Source organism: Cervus canadensis, chromosome 24, assembly GCF_019320065.1.
Source record: "Cervus canadensis isolate Bull #8, Minnesota chromosome 24, ASM1932006v1, whole genome shotgun sequence".
Classification (NCBI taxonomy): Eukaryota; Metazoa; Chordata; class Mammalia; order Artiodactyla; family Cervidae; genus Cervus; species Cervus canadensis.
The window spans coordinates 48,998,507-49,017,739 of record NC_057409.1 but is presented as its reverse complement, the minus strand read 5'-3'; the positions used below and the strand labels follow the sequence as shown (position 1 = coordinate 49,017,739).

The 19,233-nt window shown below is 39.5% G+C and overlaps 1 protein-coding gene across 1 annotated transcript in view; it reads right to left on the bottom strand.

Moving 5' to 3' along the window:
• STK17B (serine/threonine kinase 17b) overlaps positions 1–13,581 on the bottom strand; it is a 29,553-nt gene extending 15,972 nt beyond the window's left edge. The window contains exons 1-2 of the mRNA XM_043445123.1: positions 13,353–13,581; positions 3,596–3,757 (exon numbers count right to left, since the gene is read on the bottom strand). Of these exons, the coding sequence (XP_043301058.1) occupies positions 3,596–3,717 (122 nt within the window). The 5' untranslated portion in view covers positions 3,718–3,757; positions 13,353–13,581. The remainder of the gene's footprint in view (positions 1–3,595; positions 3,758–13,352) is intronic.
• Between the last annotated feature and the right edge of the window lie 5,652 nt (positions 13,582–19,233).

Genomic DNA, 19,233 nt, shown 5'->3' with positions numbered 1-19,233 from the left:
CAGAATTCTCTCAGAAACAAAGAGCAAAATTAAATAATAATAAACACTTTAACTGTTTCAGGTATTCTCATGAGGCTTACAAGAACAGTACTTATTAATGCAGAGCAAAGATGACCAAACAATATTGGTAACTACTTATTTGCCAATGTTCATCACTAAGTAAAAGCCCTATGAGGGCAGAAACCCTATCTGTCCTAATTATTAATCATAAAATCTACACTTCACTAACACATAATAGAAACATCTGTTTCTATTATAGAAATATCTGTTGAGTGAATGCAAGAGTTATGCACTTAATACAGTACCATACACTGCACTATTCTGTATACTGTACTTAAAGCATTTACATTTTTAAACCTTCTTTGAGACTCAAAATTTTACACACATATTCATTTATGTGTGTCAATCACTCAGTCGTGTCTGACACTTTGTGATCCCATGGACTGTAACCCACAGGCTCCTTTGTCCATGGAATTCTCCAGGCAAGAATACTAGAGTGGGTAGCCATTCTCTCCTCCAGAGGATCTTTAAATATTTTTACCATAATTATCAGATGACTTAGGGGGAAAAAACCAAGTATTTGTTTTCCATTCTAAAATGCTAATTGTCATTTAGAAGTATCCAAAATAATAGTGAGGGCTTCCAGGTGGTGCTAGTGGTAAAATATCTGCCTGCCAATGCAGGAGATGTAAGACATGGGTTCCATCCCTGGGTCAGGAAGATCCCCTGGAGAAGGAAATAGAAACCCGCTCCAGTATTTTTGCCTGGAGAATCCCATGGACAGGGGAGCCCGGCGAGCTACAGTCCATGGTGTTGCACAGTCGGACACGACTGAGAGCCTAAACACACACATAAAATAATACTTAACACATAATGTCCCTATATGAAATTTAACAGAAACATTTAGGAAAATTTAAAACCCTTAACAGTAATACTTAATGCATAACCTAAAAGGGCAAGGCTAACTAGATTTCCCAGCAGCTAAAAGGTCTAGTTAGTTACCCTTCTACATTCTAGAACAGACAATAAAATGTGAAAGGAGGGGGGAGGGTAGGCCACAAAGGAAGCTGACGTTTTATTTCTGCATCTGCCTCACCCTTCTAACCACAAGAAGTCCTATGAAACCTTGATTCAGTTGGGGGAGGGGTGGAAAAAACTTACCCAACATGTTAAAAAACAGGAACAATGCAAAGTTTTTTGAGAACAGTCAAAAATTAACTGCTAACTTTTACATATCTTATTCTAATTTGTTTAAAGAAAAATTCTAAAACATTAAACATCTTAAAATTAATTTAAAACCTGGTTTATAAAGATAATTTTGTAATCATCACATGCTAGAATTATGTTTGTATGTTTCAAAACATATAAGTCTCAGAAGAATCAAGATTATGATCCTAATTTTCACTTTGCAAAAGTGTGGGATAATATAAAAATTGGTAAAACACTGAAAGAATTTAAAGCAAGTTCATGGCAGATGAAAGGTCATGACTTCAATTTATCAAGGTTTATTAATGAGACTATCAACATTTACCAGGTGACTCATTAGGCCGTATCAACTAAAAGAAAAAAGGTCTCTTTCATGAAGCTATTAAAAGATGAAATATTAGGAATCTGAATTTGTTTTCATCAGAGTTTATCATGAATTTTTGCTCTAAAATGTTATAAACTGAGTCAAGTTTATGATTGTGATTTATGATGGCACCCCATTTACAAAACAATTTCAAATTATTAATATTGTTCCCAAAGTTTATGTTCTCCAAAACCAACAAAGAAAAAAAAAAAAAATCAGTCCTTCTAGCTCCCACACAGGCTATCTCAACAAAGTTTTGTTGTATTTTGGATGGTAAGATATTAACAATATTGCATCCATTCTAGACTTTTTCATTTTAAGGCTGAGGATAAAAAGCTACAAGTGATCCAGAAGAGGCTACATGGATCAAGGAAGCTGTCTGGAAATCAGGTCATAAGATGAGCATCTAAGGAAACTGACAAGATTTAGCTACATTCAAATCTCTAAAGGATTTTTACGCGGATATTATATGCAGCTACAAAAGGGGAACTATGTATATTAGGTAGAGATTAGCAGAAAACAGAATTCTGTGTGTAAGTGCCCACAAAATGGAACAGACATATTCTGAGGAAGTGAGTTCCCTATTCCTGAGACATTCAAATTGAGGCTGGATAAAAAACTTGTCAGAAAAATTACAGGAAAAATTGCTGCACTGCATAAAAAATTATATTAGAAGGCCACTGATCATTGAAGTTCTTCCAAAGCAAAGACTCTATGACTATTTAATGAGTAATGAGATACAGTCAACTAAAGAACACTTACTCTTTCCTGTATAATGCAAAGAGAAATAATTACAGACTCAGAACTAAACTATTTCTTGAAAATACCCTGAAAGCTTTTAAAAACTATATCTTTTCATAAACCATTAAAAGGCCCAAATATTTTGCACACAAAATTAAATAAATAAATATGCCTGGAATTATGAAATAAATATGCTTTCATATTTAGTTCTTAGTCTGTGACACAGATATTAGCACCCTTATTTTGTAAAAGAAAGACTGCTCCCAATATCTGACAAGTGAAAAAGCCAGGACTTGCTTTCATCTTTGACGTAAAAGACCACCATGAACAGAATTACTTGCCATGTTTCAGTCAATTTTTGTTTTCACACTGAGATTATCAAAGACAAAAAATCATTCATACTATTTTACTGTGCATCCATCAATACAAACATGGGCTTTTACTATTTTAACATAAAAATCAAACTAAAGACAGAAAATGATCACCATCCTCCCTTTGTTAAGAGTTTAAAGCTCAAAATGCTGAATACATATCATATTATCTGGTATATCTTATGCAATTTTCATATATATTCAAATGGTAGCTCTCACAATCTCAGGTCATTCCTTGGCCTGAAGGAATTTACACCTTCATTAAACCAAAACGGATCAGTATCAGTGTAAATAAATACAGGCTTTAGTTACAGATCATGCACTGTTTGTCATATGGAATTATACTATCAAATATGAATTAATTCATTTTGTTTAGAAAAGAGAAGGAGGAGAATCTCCACATTTTTTTAGGCCAGCACCATATTCTAAGAATTAGAAAAGCTATTCAACAAAAACTTTATAGCATGCTACTAAATATTTTATAAATATTAACTTGTTCAAGACTCACAACAACCATATAAAATATATACGATTACTTTCATCCCCACTTCTCAGATGAGGAAACTACAGAACTGAGAGGTACAGTAATTTGAGGTCAAATAGCAAATGGCTAACCCCAAATTTTGATGTGACAGTCCACATGCTAAGCTGCCTCTTCCCTTGGACAGCCTCAACTAAGAGCCCTGACTTCCCACTACGGGCTCTGAAGCGAGGTGCGATGTATCACACATGCTCACTAACCCTCCGTGGATCTGATTTCCAGGTCACTTAAGACTAGATCCCTGTACAGCATCAGCAGAGATGAGGACTTTTCTTTCTAATCATTGCTAAATAATAATCAAGTGAGTTTTATAAAAGTATAGACAAAGAAATCCTGTGATTTTAAACACACACACATCAAAAGTTTCCTTACCTTCCCAGTTCTTTAGATGTGAGTGTGTAAAAATTATTAAAGTTTTCCACTTTAATTGGAGTTTGAGGAGTGGTAGTTAGCATGCCTGAAATGCTTCGGCAATCAAATCTTCTCCTCAGCATGATGACTCCCAGAAAGGCTTCTTCAGTCACTTATTTTTATCTGTTTTAAAAAAAGAGAAGATGCACGGTATAACATATGTAATTAAGAAAAAAAAAAAGATGTTATCTTAGACAGGATATGTGTTATACTATACAGCTCCAAATATAGCTATAAGGTACAACCAAAAAAAAAAAAGACGGAAGAAGATTTAAAAGCATATTCTACCCAAAAAGAAGAAAAACGAAGAGCAGACACATAAATTGGTATCACCTATGGTACCTGAACTAAGTTACTGAATTTCATTTCAGAATAAAACCACTGAAAACGCCTGTAAGACCTACCAAATTCTTTTAAAAAGTTACAATTGTAATACAATCATTTAATTTCATTTTAAAACTTTGATTCTTTAAAGTTGTATCTTCACATAACAAGATAATTTAACAGAAAAACAATTAATCATTTTAAATTTAATTTTACATGGGCAAACAAATACAGTGGTGAATTCACATGTTGTGAGTTATATTACTGACATCTGAGTCACTAAGAGAAATAGACTTGTTTCATGGGTCTTAGATTCAGAACGCAGCACAGAGCCTGCTATGTATGAAGAGCTCTATAATTCTGTCGCATGAGTGAGCAACTACACATAAAGCCCTTTTCTGGAGTTCTAATCTGTACCTGAAGCTCATATTTATCTGGAACTTTTATGATATTTACAAGTATTCAGTTTTAATATTACAACTACTATTTCAATTAATTGAATTCATATAATAATGACAGACTACATATTTTTAGATACTTCCCTTTGCTATGCCTATGTCATAGAAGATCAGTATTCTTCTTCTAGCACACTCTTAAAAGAATCCCTAAGCTTTTTTCCTTCTCTGTCACATTTTTCTTCCGTTTATTTCCTACTTGACATGTTCTATACCTTCCTATATTCAAATGCCACCTATATGCACCTTAGCAAGTGAACAATGTGATTAGACGGGAGTGTTTTCAGTTTCTGTATTTTCTTGGTTTTCTTTTTAAGTCGGCATTTTTTTCCTCTTGGCCCTTGGAAAAACAGACCTAACTAGTTTTGAGGTACATCTCTAGTGTTCCAAAATTAGCAGAGTACCTTTCTGAAAATAACATTTGGACTGAACCACATCTGAGTCTGAATCCCATTTATCCATCATACCAGCTATGAGACATTTACCTCTGCTGCTGTTCTGAGGTGAATTACGTCCCTCCCTTCAAAATTCCTACCTTGAAGTCTTAATCCCCTAGTACCTCAGAAAGTGACTGTATTAGGAGAAAGGGACTTTAAATGGGTAATTAAATTAAAATGAGGCCATGAGGGTGGACCTTAAAGCAATATGCCAAGTCAAGTATCTTTATTAAAAAATATGATGAGGATACAGAAACACAGAGAGGAGACCAGATGAAGACACGGGGAGAAGGCCGTTCACAAGCCGGAGAAAGGCCTCGAGGAGCCAAGCCTGCCGACACCTTGATCTCAAACTTCTGTTCTCCAGAATTGGAAGAAAATTAATTTCTGTTGCTAAGTCACCCTACCTACAGCACTCTGTTACGGCGGCCTGGCAAAGTAATACAGCTACTTTTAGAAAAGAAAGAAAGTGGTATTTCAAATGTGTCGGAAGGGATACAAATATAACAAACACTTGGGGGTTTCAACCTTATTATTTTGTTTGAATTAAAAATAAATAATTAATCACAGAGTTGGTCCCTTCTTTTCATCCCGCTAGCCCTGAGTAGGACAGCTTATCATTTCCTTGCCAACATATGCCCCATTCAGTTTTGTGGTTTACTTTGCATTTCTCCTGATTACTAGCAAGGAAAGCTGCAATTCTGCTGCCCCTAAAGTATGGACGAATCATAGAATCTATCTTGCAGTGCTCTAAATACTAAAAATTAAAATACAAACTCATGAAGGATGAGACTGGTACAGCGCTAGTCGTGAAAGCACATCGTGGAGGTCAACCAACACACACTGTTGGTGCCCTGAGAGATCTCCAGGGACGGCCCCTGCCCTGTTGAACAGCTGTGCCCTGTCCATACACAAGACTCTCACCCCAAGTTAGCTCAAACTTGTTCTTAAAATCTGTCTCTTTTACTCTGTTCTGATGAGTTCTTTGCTTCAGTTCCGAGGGCGCTCAGTCTCGCCGCTCACACACTCCTCTCTGAAAAATCAATACTGTTACCAACTTCTAGGCTTAGTGTTTCTTTCTTCAGGTCATTCTTGGGCTTTAAGACTTTTTCCCTAAATTTAAAAGTCTATAGGTTTGTATGTTTATGATCATATTTATGTTATTAGCATACATACAGAAAGAAAGGATATACCTGTATCAAAGATGCAAACTGGGCTACATTCCCAACACTGTTCCACATCAGGCCTTAGGAATCATGAGCACAAGAACACAGCAAATTTACCCACAGAGACAGAGTGTAGGCTCTTGATTCTAAGATGTTCACCTCACCTAGATTCTAGAATCTAAGATGTTTACCTTATGCTGTAATACATCAGCTAAAAAGCAATCTATTCATAAGAATCTAGTAAAACAGAGATATATTTTATAATTATTTTCTGCTCTCAAGTTTCAAAAGAATCAATATGAATCTTAGATGTTGTCAAAGATAAGCTTAATGAAGCATGATTTATAACAGTGGGAAAAAACCAAAAAGCTTTCAGAGTGAATGCATCCCAAAGCTTAACAATAAGGAAATGGTTAAATATACCTAAATAACAGGATATTACATACCTAATAAAAATTGTGCTTTCAAATATTTTAACTCATATAATGAAAAAAGGAAGACAGTTTTATATACAGTATGTTAATTTTGTTATAAGTATATATGTTTGTTATATATAATTTTCAAATATGTTTTAAATAATATTGTTAAATATGAAAGAAAATAGATGAAAATACAGGAAACTATGACAATATATTAACAGTGGTTATCTTTGGATTGTGAAATTATGGCAGTATTTATACTCTCCTTTGTTTAAGTTATCTACATCAAGCTAGTATAGACAAAAAACTAACAAATGCCTTTGGCTAAAAAAGATGGCTGTGAATATATATGACTAGACTCTAAATGCAGAAACTAACCCATGTGCAACAGTAGAACATATCTCTTTACACATTAAGGGTTTACTTGGCTGAAAGTACATGAGCCATTATTGCTCAGATTTTTTAAGGCCTCAATGTTTTCTCCGCATTTATTTAGAGCAGATGGTATTCATTATGCAAGTAACAGGTCCATTCTTATGCAAAGACCATACAGGCATTTAGGGTAAATACTAAGCAAGAATCAATACCCTGTTTAATACCACCCAGAAAAAACAATTTTATAAATTCTGAATTAATGTCAAAGTTCTATAGAATAAATAATAATTTGTAACCTTAAGATATATGCCTTTATTGTTATATTACTTGTGAAAATTCAAATTCACCTCAGGATCCCTCTAAAAAAAAATCCAAAGTGTGATATGTAAATATAATACTAACAGGTGTTAAGTTTTATAATACCTATTTAGTTATTAGAAGGAAAATTAAAGATAGCTTTTTTTTAGGACTGGAATAAATCGTGATAATATAAACATGGCCTAATAATCAAGCTACTTAATAGCATTTCCTGATACTAGACATTGGAGTATGCTTAGTCTTCTACCCTAACAGATTTTTTCCCCTCACATGTACTGTTGGTCATCGCAATGGATGAATGGCCTATAGATATTTGTATATTTGTATGGCTATAAATGCAGCTGAAAGCAGCACTGGACAATCAGCAGTTTTTAAAACACGTGCTGGTACAAAAATAATTTTTTGAATTGTGTTACATTTCACTCTGGCTCTGAACATACTGGAAACACAAGATATGTCCCAGAAAAAAAGGAAAAACACATTTCTGAAGGTTAGACTTTAAACTTACCTACATACTCCTAATACACCTATATTACAAACTGCTTTAGGGATCCATACAGCATGCCGTAAGTGTATCTTCCTTCTATTTACAGCACTTGCACCAGCTGCCACAGCCTAGATATTTTTCTATTTCCTATCCTTTGGCCAATTTTGTATATAACAGAGCAAGAATGTCACCTTTCTCCACCAATCCCTCCACAAACACCATGCTACCCTTTATGTAAGATTTAATTCTTGGGTACATGAAGGTTATCAGTTAATTTTCTGTCTTTCCTTGCATCTTCCTAAATTTCTCACCAGATTCTCTTTACTTCCAACAAGCAATCAACAACCTTTTCTTGCTTTCTACCATAATTCACAGACCTATAACCAATTCTAAATTACCAATAATCTGTGTGAGTTACTCGATTGTGTCCAGTTCTTTGCGACCCCATGAACTATAGCCTGCAAGGCTCCTCTGTCCATGAAATTCTCCAGGCAAGAATACTGGAGTAGGTAGCCATTCCCTTTTCCAAGGGATCTTCCCAACCCATGGATGGAACTGGTGTCTCCGGCATTGCAGGCAGATTCTTTATTGTCTGAGCCGCCAGGGAAGCCCACATTACCAATGTATCACTTCAAAGAACTTTACTCCGTGTATGTGTGCTAAGCTGTTTCCGTCGTGTCCGGCTCTTTGCGCCCCAATAGACTGTAGCCCACCAGGCTCCTCTGTCCATGGGGTTCTCCAGGCAAGAATACTGGAGAGGGCTGTCATGCCCTCCTCCAGGGGATCTTCCTGACTCGGGAATTGAACTCCTGTTTCTTACGGCTCCTGCATTAGCAGGTGGGTTCTTTACCACTAGAGCCGCATGGGAAGCCCATAACACTTTATTAGGCTACACTAATAAAAAAAAAATCTCAAGGGACTTAGTAGACAAAATGTGTATGTGTGTATGCGTGAGTAGGTACACAATTATAGACATAATCAGGCAATAAAACAGTACAAGGATAATAGAAGAAGGCAAGATACAATAAAGCTTCCAATTACACAGTACTGCCAGGAATAATGCAATCTCAAGTTTATTTGCAGAGATTTTTTTCTTCATTAACTCTCATTACAATAATTACAACAAGAATTCAGATGGGATCAGTGAAGGAAGGAAGAGAGAAAATGTTAGGCTTGATCTGGACCTAAGTTTACTAGAAGGGAGAAAGCAAATGTGATGTGATCAACAGTAAGACCAAAAAAAAAAAAAAACCCTTACAAACCTTTAAATAGCTCTATTTAAAAATGCTCATCATGATATTCACCTCAAAGTTATCTTATAAAAATGTTTCATAAAATCTAACACATCATATGACAATAAATAAAAACTTCTAGAGAATTAAATTGTCTGCTTTGATCCCTGCATTAGCTCCCTGGTAACTAACTACAAGTTCAAGCCCTAACACCAAGACACACAAAATCCTTCGTGGCCAGCTTCATTTCCTGCCACACTTGTACCTCATATTTTGCCTCCACATCTCTGTTACACTTTTCTGTCTGAACATCTTTTCTACCTTTCCTTAAATGGTTAACTTTTTATTTCATCTCCTTACCTCAACAAAGAATGTCAACTCCCCCAGGAAGCTTTGCCTAAAACCCACAGCTTGTCTTTAATGCCTGTCCTTTATTCTTCAAACAGGAGGACCCTTGACATACCTCTTTATCTCAACATGTAACAAGTTAGACTGTGATTATATTTAGTGTCTAAAGGATAGCAACTATTTGCTTTCTGGCCTAAACTCCCAGCATGGTGTCTGGCACCTGGTAGGAATTTTTTTAAATGTCTGATGAACTGAACTTAATATTAAGTTAATATTAACTTAATATTTCTTAAGAATTAAGAGATACAGCAAGAATTTTTAGGTACATCTCATGTCTTTGAGGGTTTAGCAGAATTTGAGATCCATCTTGAAATTATAATATTGGGGCTTCAAATGCAGCTAATCTCTGCTTAATTCAATAGTTGACTAAATAAAATAAGAAATATTTTAAATTGCTATACGAGAACTTCAGTTTTAAACAGGATAGCCATGAAGTCTGGAAACATGGATAAAGTTATTATATCATGTATTGTAATACAATACCAACAGATTATTTACTTTGCATCTACCTATCTTTCCAGACTAGGTAGCCAGATGTTATCATACCCCTACTTCAGCTAAGAACATCAATATCTTAAGAGCTATTTCAATCATGAAATCCAGATACTTGTCCTGCAAAAGGACTGATAAATTAAGATTCTCATGAAGAAATCTAAAAGGCAATGGAAAGCAAAGTAAGGCACAAGGTTACAGGAAAAAAAAAAAACTTTTTCTTTCTGCATGAGCATTTACAGCTACCAAGTTTTCCCTATGAAACACAGGAACTGGAGATTTATTTGTCTAGAATCCATCAAAATAAAGAACTTTCTGCTAGTGTGGCAGAAGGATCCATTTCTAACTAGAAGCAAAGGTACTGGTATAGGGAAAGGGACGATGATGATTTTCAATGTCAAGGAAGAGACCATTCCTTCTACATATTCTACTAACAGGTTAATCGGTTTGTTTGTTTTTTTTTAAAGACTGAATAGAAAGTATAATCCAAGAATTTAATCCTTCGAAAAATCACAACAAGAAGCCAGCTAACTGACTCTAGTCTAACCAGCCTAGTAAACACTATCCAAGGGCTAAAGTCCCAGGTAATGACCTTAGACATGATCCTGTGTCAGTTCAGTAAGGCCAGGTGCTGTCTCTTCCACCTTCAGAAGGAGAGTTAAACCCTATAATTGTGAACCAGGACGGAAAGATGTTGAGAACGGAAATAGAGTGCGCCAACAAACACACAGTGCTTTTCATTCATCAGATGGAAAATTAAGTTTCTGTTGCAAAATAAAGTACTGTTTACTTATAGCATCTCTGAAGTACTGTTTATTCAGTAAGTATTACAATGAAAAATGAAATATGATCCTAGGATTAAAGGTGAAACTATCGTTTCACTGTTAATATTAAAATTTTTAAATGCTTAAAATATAACTATTCCCTCTTTTAAAGAGGTTGCAGAGGGTCTAGGACACCACAACACATTTATAAATGAAAAGAAACTCACTAGTTTAGATGTTTACAGTGGTCCTGAAGTTCAAGGTTACATGTATTTTGGGGGAAAATGATAAATAAATAAATCCCAAAAATCAAAAGTTCACAAAGTATGTCCTGAAAATTACACTTGTCACAACACATTTATATAGAAATATGTAACTTAATTCTTACACACATTTGTGAACTGAAATAGTCAAAGAAATCCTTTGATAAAAGTCTATTGTAGAATACAAAATACTTAAAATCACTGAATTTTGACATCAAAATTGTAAAAAACTAAAATAACTAAAACATTTAAAGTTTTCACAAGTGGAAAGTAAATACATAAATGATTGTTAATGTTTTTGACAGAACCAATACCCACAGAACACAAAGAATTCCTTAAAAAAAAAACACAGCCCAAAATCCTTTAAAAGCAATACATCTAATAGCACTGTCCTACTTAGCTACCAATACGCACTGCAATACAGTATACATGCAATTGTAAGACAATTTTAGGATTAAGTGAAAGTGTCAGCAATGGATTTCCTTGATTCCTGCATTTAAAATTGGGTCTCTAAGTAAAAACAGGGAAATTTTGATAAGGAAATTCTCTCTTATAATTATCAAACAGCTTAAAAAACCAAGCATTTAAAAACGTATTTAAATGTTTATTTAACACTAGTAAAAAAAACTCTCAGTGCAAGTTTAAAGACAGAATTGTTTGACTGGAAACATGCCATCAAATGCCTGTATCTTCTTCAGCTTTGCTATTAATATTCTGACACAGTGATCAATTAGTCAAGTCTCAACTTTCCTGAAAAGTGATTCTATCTTAAGTGAAAGTTGCTCAGTCGTGTCTGACTCTTTGTTACCCATGGACTACACAGTCCATGGAAATCTCCAGGCTAGGATACTGGAGTGGGTAGTCTTTCCCTTCTCCAGGGGATCTTCCCTACCCAGGAATCGAACCAGGGTCTTCTGCACTGCACACGGATTCTTTACCAACTGAGCTATGAGGGAAGCCAGATTCTATCTTAGCCAATCAGTAATTCAGTTTTCAACGAGCCCAAGAGAATATACAACTATCCTGTCCACAGACAAAAATGAAAGGACTTCGATAGCACAATTTTTACTTTTAAAACTTAAATATATTGCCATGTAAATATATCTCACCTTAATTTCAAGTCCATATTTTAGAAAAATGATGTAAAATGTATGATAGGTACCTCAAGAATAAAGCAGCTATTACTAACTTCAGCTATTAAAACAGGAAAAAAAAACTGAACATCAGCTCAGAGGAGGATGAAGAGGAAAGAAGAGGAGTTTTAAACTAGGACACTGCTTCTTGGACCAACTTTTTCAAACACATCATTTTATGGGCATGTGGTTTAATTTGTAAAACAAACACTTTGGAAGTTGCTGAAAACTACTTCTGGACAATCTACTATAAAACTAGCGGTGAATCAATGACAAAGTAGGTTTATCATCTTTTAATAAGATTGTGTGCCCAGGCTCAAAATGCCAGGTTATATATGCAGCCACTTGCCCAGCCTTCTCAGTAGACCATGCTGTCTCAGGGCACACATTCTCAAACACTTGGGAACCTAAAGGGGCGATCAATGTATCACACATCACTGCATATCATCACTACCAGAGATGTAAACATTACACGCTGGCAAAACAATCAGCGAATGTGACACACAGACCTAATAGAATTGAAATCTTATCAGTATGTGGCTTTAAAATGTTTTCTTTTCCTTAATTTCAATTTGCAGACTGATGTTATATGGCCTCTGTCCCATCACAGCCAGAAGAAGAACTAACATCAGCTACCAGCCGACCACAGTCTCTTTCAGCTTCGTCTCTAAGGGAATTCAAATGAAGTGCTTTCCCTACATAGAACAGAGTTGTGTAAATGTCAAAACCGTAGCCGTCACGCAGTTGTATTACATGGCGTCAAAATAAAACCAGATCGCAGGAAATCACGGAAACAACTGCAACTCGACTTCTCTATTCACTGACTTTAAAAAATCTGTTCACAAGCAGTAACTGAAAATGTCCCACAAGATGAGCACAAACTTTCTCCCGACGAAAGGCAGCTGTGAGCAGGACGTGTCCATGAGTCCAGATGTGAACACGTCCTGGGCCCCACACCCCAGCTGTGAACTCGAATGGGACCTGAAGGGACCACGTCGACGCGCCGTGGAAAGGACGCGAGCGAGCCGGTGGCGAAGGCGGCTCCCGCGGGATGCGACCCGGGGAGAGACCGGGCCACACACACACAAACACACACGCACGCACACACGGACCCGGCTGAGAAAGGTACTGGGAGGTCCAGCCGCCGCCCCGAGCGCCTCACCCAAAGGAACCAGGGAATCAGGACTCCAGCCGGGATACTGCAAGGGGTCCGGAGCAGTCGGGCCGCCCGGGACGACGGTGTCTGAGCCCATCTTCCCCAGGCCGGAGGTCTGAGCCGATCCCGGGTCCGCCCACACCGCCGGCATCCCTCCCCGGGACCCCTCCCACGTCGTGGGTCTCCGTTCCACCCAGAAAGGGGGCTGCTTTCGGGGTTTGGAGTAGCAGCACCGAGCCTACCCGCCAACCCAGCAGGACCGAGGACGCGCGAGGCGGAAGACACTGACCGCTCGGGCCGCAGCGGGTTCTCCCGCGGCTGCCCCCTCCAAGGGGGCTCCAATCCCGCCCCACGCAGGTGGCCACGACAGGACGCGTTCTCCAGCTCTAGCCCCTTGAGGTGCCGGGCAGCTCCGAGCGTGGCAGGACCCACTTTCACCCTTCCGGACAACGGCCAACAGTTGTGACCTGACCTCCCCAGCGAGGTGGCTCCCGACTACGGCGGCGAAGACGGTGACGGGAGCGTACAGTTGAGGTTTGAAAACTGCAGCCGCGTTGCGGGGCGGGGCTGCAGGCTAGAACCCACCCCATCGGTCTCGAGAGCCAATCCGAGCGCGCGCCGAGGGCTGGGCTGTCACGTGACGGGAGGGGCGGGGCGCCGGCCTGCAGCGCGTGCTGCGGGGCAGGGCTCCGCGGTGAGGGGTGCGGCCGGCGCCGGTCGGAGGCTAGGCGGAGCTGCACAGCAGGTGGGGCGCTCCAGCAATTACGGCGAGGCAGGAGTGAGGTGGGCGGCAGTCTGACCGCGCAACCGGCTGCAACTCCAGCCGAGTGCACCCCGGCCTTCAGAGCGGTCAATCCACGAGGACTGAGTATCTGCAGACTAGGGACCGGGAAGAAGCAAAATTAGTCGCTGCTTCGGACTCATTCCCAAACTTCTGCGCCTGTTTTCAGACTGTTGCCAGTCATCTCCCTTATCACCTGAACACACTCGGCCAGTGGAGACTCCGTTTGCTATAACTTGGCAAGCATCAACATCGCTTGGGGATTTATGGAACTTGGGCTCCACCTCTCAAGTCTGCTCCAGCGAATTGAGGTCTTCTGAGGCTGGATGGCATCACCGACTCCATGGACATGAGTTTGAGTAAGCTCCGGGAGTTGGTGATGGACAGGGAGGCCTGGCGTGCTGCGATTCACGGGGTCGCAAAGAGTCGGACACGACTGAGCGACTGAACTGACTGTTTGGAAAAATAGGGCTTGGTAAAGAGTCTGCCTGTCAATGCAGAAGAAACAGGTTCGATCCCTGGTCTGGAAAGATCCCCTGGAAAAGCAAATGGCAATCCAATCCAGTATTCTTGCCTGGGAAATCCCATGTATAGAGGAGCCCCGAGGGCTACAGTCCATTAGCTTGTAAAGAGTCCACAACTTGGTGACTGAACACCACCGCCATTGGGAACATATACTGGGAGGGGAATCGTTTTTTAACAGACTTCTCCAAGCAAATTCCCATCAAGCCATCCATTTCCTCTTCCATATTGTATTTTTCCCAAGATAAGTCCATAAAATGATTCACAAAAATCTTCTTGTTGTTACTTAACTGACTCATCCCAGTTTAACGTGTCTATTCCCTTAACCTTGTCACTTGGGAGAATATTGCCTTCATCTACTACTTTCTTGTTGCTAACAATTGGACTGACAAGAGAAGCCTAAAGTTAAGATGGAGAAAAAATAAAGCTGCATGCTGAAATGGATTTTTCAGCTATCGTTATTTAAGAATACACAAGCAGCAAGACTGTTTCCATCTTTTCTTTCAGGAACACGCGGTGGTTCCTAGAAGGCTTAGCACTGGGCCAGTAACCTGCAGAAGTCTCATGCCTGCAGTATGGTGGTGATTTCTGTTGTGTCTGTATGTGTGTGCGTGTGTGTGTGTGTAATTCTGGACATCCTCAGTGTCAACGTTTGATCAATAGCGAGCTCGCCTCACAGTCTGTCTTCCCTTCTGTCACGAATCCCATCTAACCACATGCCTTTACACTGCAGACCTTTCCCTCTCCCATCACTGCTTTAAACCAAACTTCCTTGTGGTCACAAGCCCTCTGCTCTAACCAGTCCCTGCTAGGCTGGTAAGTCTTTTCACGTCTCGTTTTTTTCTACCTCTTCTTCAGTTCAGTTCAGTTGCTCAGTCGTGTCCGGCTCTTTGCGACCCCATGAATCACAGCACGCCAGGCCTCCCTGTCCATCACAAACTCTCGGAGTTCACTCAAACTCATGCCCATCGAGTCGGTGATGCCATCCAGCCATCTCATCCTCTGTTGTCCCCTTCTCCTCCTGCCCCCAATCCCTCCCAGCATCAGGGTCTTTTCTAATGAGCCACCTCTTCCCATGAGGTGGCCAAAGTATTGGAGTTTCAGCTTCAGCATCAGTCCTTCCAATGAACACCCAGGACTGATCTCCTTCAGGATGGACTGGTTGGGATCTCCTTGCAGTCCAAGGGACTCTCAAGAGTCTTCTCCAACACCACAGTTCAAAAGCATCAATTTTTCGGCACTCAGCTTTCTTCACAGTCCAACTCTCACATCCATACATGACCACTGGAAAACCATAGCCTTGACCAGACAGACCTTTGTTGGCAAAGTAACGTCTCTGCTTTTTAATATGCTGTTTAGGTTGGTCATAACTTTCCTTCCAAGGAGTAAGCGTCTTTTAATTTCTTGACAGCAGTCAACCATCTGCAGTGATTTTGGAGCCCCCAAAAATAAAGTCTGACACTGTTTGCATTGTCTCCCCATCTATTTCCCATGAGGTGATGGGACCAGATGCCATGATCTTAGTTTTCTGAATGTTGAGCTTTAAGCCAACTTTTTCACTCTCCTCTTTCACTTTCATCAAGAGGCTTTTTAGTTCCTCTTCACTTCTGCCATAAGGGTGGTGTCATCTGCATATCTGAGGTTATTGATATTTCTCCCAGCAATCTTAATTCCAGCTTGTGCTTCTTCCAGCCCAGCATTTCTCATGATCTACTCTGCATATAAGTTAAATAAGCAGGGTGACAATATACAGCCTTGATGTACTCCTTTTCCTATTTGGAACCAGTCTGTTGGTCCATGTCCAGTTCTAACTGTTGCTTCCTGATCTGCATGCAGGTTTCTCAAGAGGCAGGCTTTTCACCATCCTCCTCATGAGCGCCTATTCATAAATCTCCAACTTGACGAAGTCACACCCTCCAGAAGTCACAAATCTTTACTGATTTCTGCTTTCTGCTCCCAGCCTGGTCACCTCTTTGCCGTCTGTCCCTAGGTGCAGGACTTACACTTGTCCCTTGTGTTTCTCTTGCCCCTAAATAGATTGTAACCCTCGTGCCTGAGGTCAGATTTGCCGGCTAGCACTGTGTGTTTAGTCGCTCAGTCGCGTCTGACTCTTTGCAACCCCGTGGACTGTAGCCCACCAGGCTCCTCTGTCCATGGGGTTCTCCAAGCAAGAATACTGAAGAGGGTTGTCATTTCCTTCTCCAGGGGATCTTCCCAACTCAGGGATTGAACCCATGTCTCCTGTGTCTCCTGCATTGCAGTCAGATTCTTTACCTGCTGAGTCATCTTATAGCAAGAGCATTCAGCTATGCTTACTGGGTCTCGGGCTCTGTGGTACAAGCAACAAGAAATTCCTGGTATTGAGGAACAGACGGTACCATCTGTGATTTTGCAGTAAAACTCAGGAGTCAAAACACCCCTTCATCCTACCTTATTTACTAAAGTCATTCACAGTCATGTCAAAGGTGCATGTCCTTGCCTTCATCCCTCGAGTAGGAAATCCCCATGTGAACTCCTGGTCATTCTGTGGTCACTGCCGCTGACCACACAGTTCAATAAACTGATCCTTGAACACCACACACTGACAAGAGATGGTGATGGTTATGGGCTGAATGTGTTTCCACCAAATTGATGCGTTGAGGTCCTAACCCCCAGTACCTCAGAATGTGACACTGTTTGGAGATAGGGCCTTTATAGTCCATGGGGTGACAGAGTCGAACGCAGCTAAGTGACTGAGCACGCAGGCAAGAGGATAGTGGGCCATGATCCAAGATGAAACGATTACACCTCAGCAAAAATGAAAAGGCCACCTACTGAATGGGAAAAATGTTTTCAAATCATATATCTGATAAGGAGTTAACATCCAAAATACATAAAGACCTCATAGAGCTCAATAGCAAAAAAATAAAAACCCAATCCGATTTAAAAATGGGCAATCTGAATATACACTTTTCCAAAGAAGACATGCAGATGGCCAACATGTGCTTGAGAAAAATACTCAACATCACTAAGCATCAGGGAAATACAAATAAAAACTATAATGCAATATCACCTCACACTTCTCAGAATACTTACTATCCAAAAAAAAAAAAAAAAATGTTGGTAAGAATGGGGAGAAAAAGGAACACTTGTACCCTGTAGGTGGGAATGTAAATTGGTGATGGAACTATGGGGGTTCCCCTGAAAATTAAAAATGGAACTGCCTTGTAATCCAGAAAAGTCACTTTCTGGTATTTATCTGAAGAAAATGAACACATTAAGTGGAAAAGATATATGCACTCCATGTTCATTGCAGTATTGTTTACAATAGTCAAAATAGGGAAACAAACTAAATGTCCATCAATAGATGACTGGATAAAGAAAATAAATATATATACATATATTTGTGTATATATACACACACACAATGGAATACGATTCAGCCATAAAATGAGGAAATCTTGCCGTTTATCCAATATAAATGGACATTGAGGACATTATTCTAAAAGAAATAAGTCAGACAGACAAAGACAAATACTGTATTATCTCACTTACACATGGAATTAAATACAAAACAACACACACACATACTCACACACAAAGTTTGTAGATACAGAAAACAGACGGATCATTTGCCAGAGGCAGGGACTGGAGAACAGGAGAAAAAGGTGAAGGGGTCAAAAGGTACAGGCTGAGAGTCATAAAATAAATAAGTCAAGGGGATGTGATATACACCATGGTGACTATAGCCACCATATTATACTATACTGCATATTTAAGAGTTGCCAATAGAGTATATCTTAAAAGTTCCCATAACTAGAAAAAGACTTTTTTTTTTTTTTTTTGTAACTATGTATGGTGACAGATGTTAACTACATTTATTGTGGTGATCATTTGGCAATATATACAAATATCAAATCTTATGTTGTACAGCTGAAACTAATATTATAAGTCAATTATACCTCAATTTACAAAAAAAAAACTTTTGAAAAATGGATTATGACACAGACTACACAGACTAAAGGACGGCCACTGGGGACACAGGGAGAAGGTGGTCATCTGTGAGGCAAGGAAGAGGCCTCAGAAGAGACGGAAACCACTGGCTTCTGGCCTCGGGAACTGTGAGAAAATTATGTCAGCCGTTTAAGCCAACCAGCCTGTGGTATTTGTTATGGCAGCCCTAGGAAGCTAACACAGCGGTGCTCCTCAGTCACGCCACGGGAACCCCAAGAAGGGACCAGGGATGGAGTCTTTTCGGATCATGCCAGCACACTCACCACATTCTCTCCGGGGAAAGTGACCCTCCCCAGTCACACAGGTCAGTCACCACACGCTGACCACACGTCAGTATGATGTGCTCCGCATGTAAGTGAGATGAGCAGGTTGACAACATACAGCCCTTCCCAATTTTGAACCAGTCCACTGTTCCATGTTTGGTTCTAACTGTTACGTCTTGACCTGCATACAGGTTTCTCAGGAGATAGGTAAAGTGGTCTGGTATTCCCATCTCTTTAAGAATTTTCTACAGTTTGTTGTGATCTACACAGTCAAAGGCATTAGCATAATCAATGAAGCAGAAGTAGATGTTTATCTGGAATTCCCTTGCCTTCTCTATGATCCAATAAATGTTGGCTATTTGATCTCTAGTTCCTCTGCCTTTTCTAAACCCAGATTATGCACTTGGAAGTTCTCGGTTCACATACTACTGAAGCATAGCTTGAAGGATTTTGAGCATAACCTTACCAGCATGTGAAATGAGCGCAATTGTATGCACTCATGGTACTTTGAACATTCTTTGGCATTGCCCTTCTTTGGGATTGGAATGAAAACACTTTTTCCAGTCCTGTGGCCACTGCTGTTTTCAGAATTTGCTGCTATATTTTGTGCA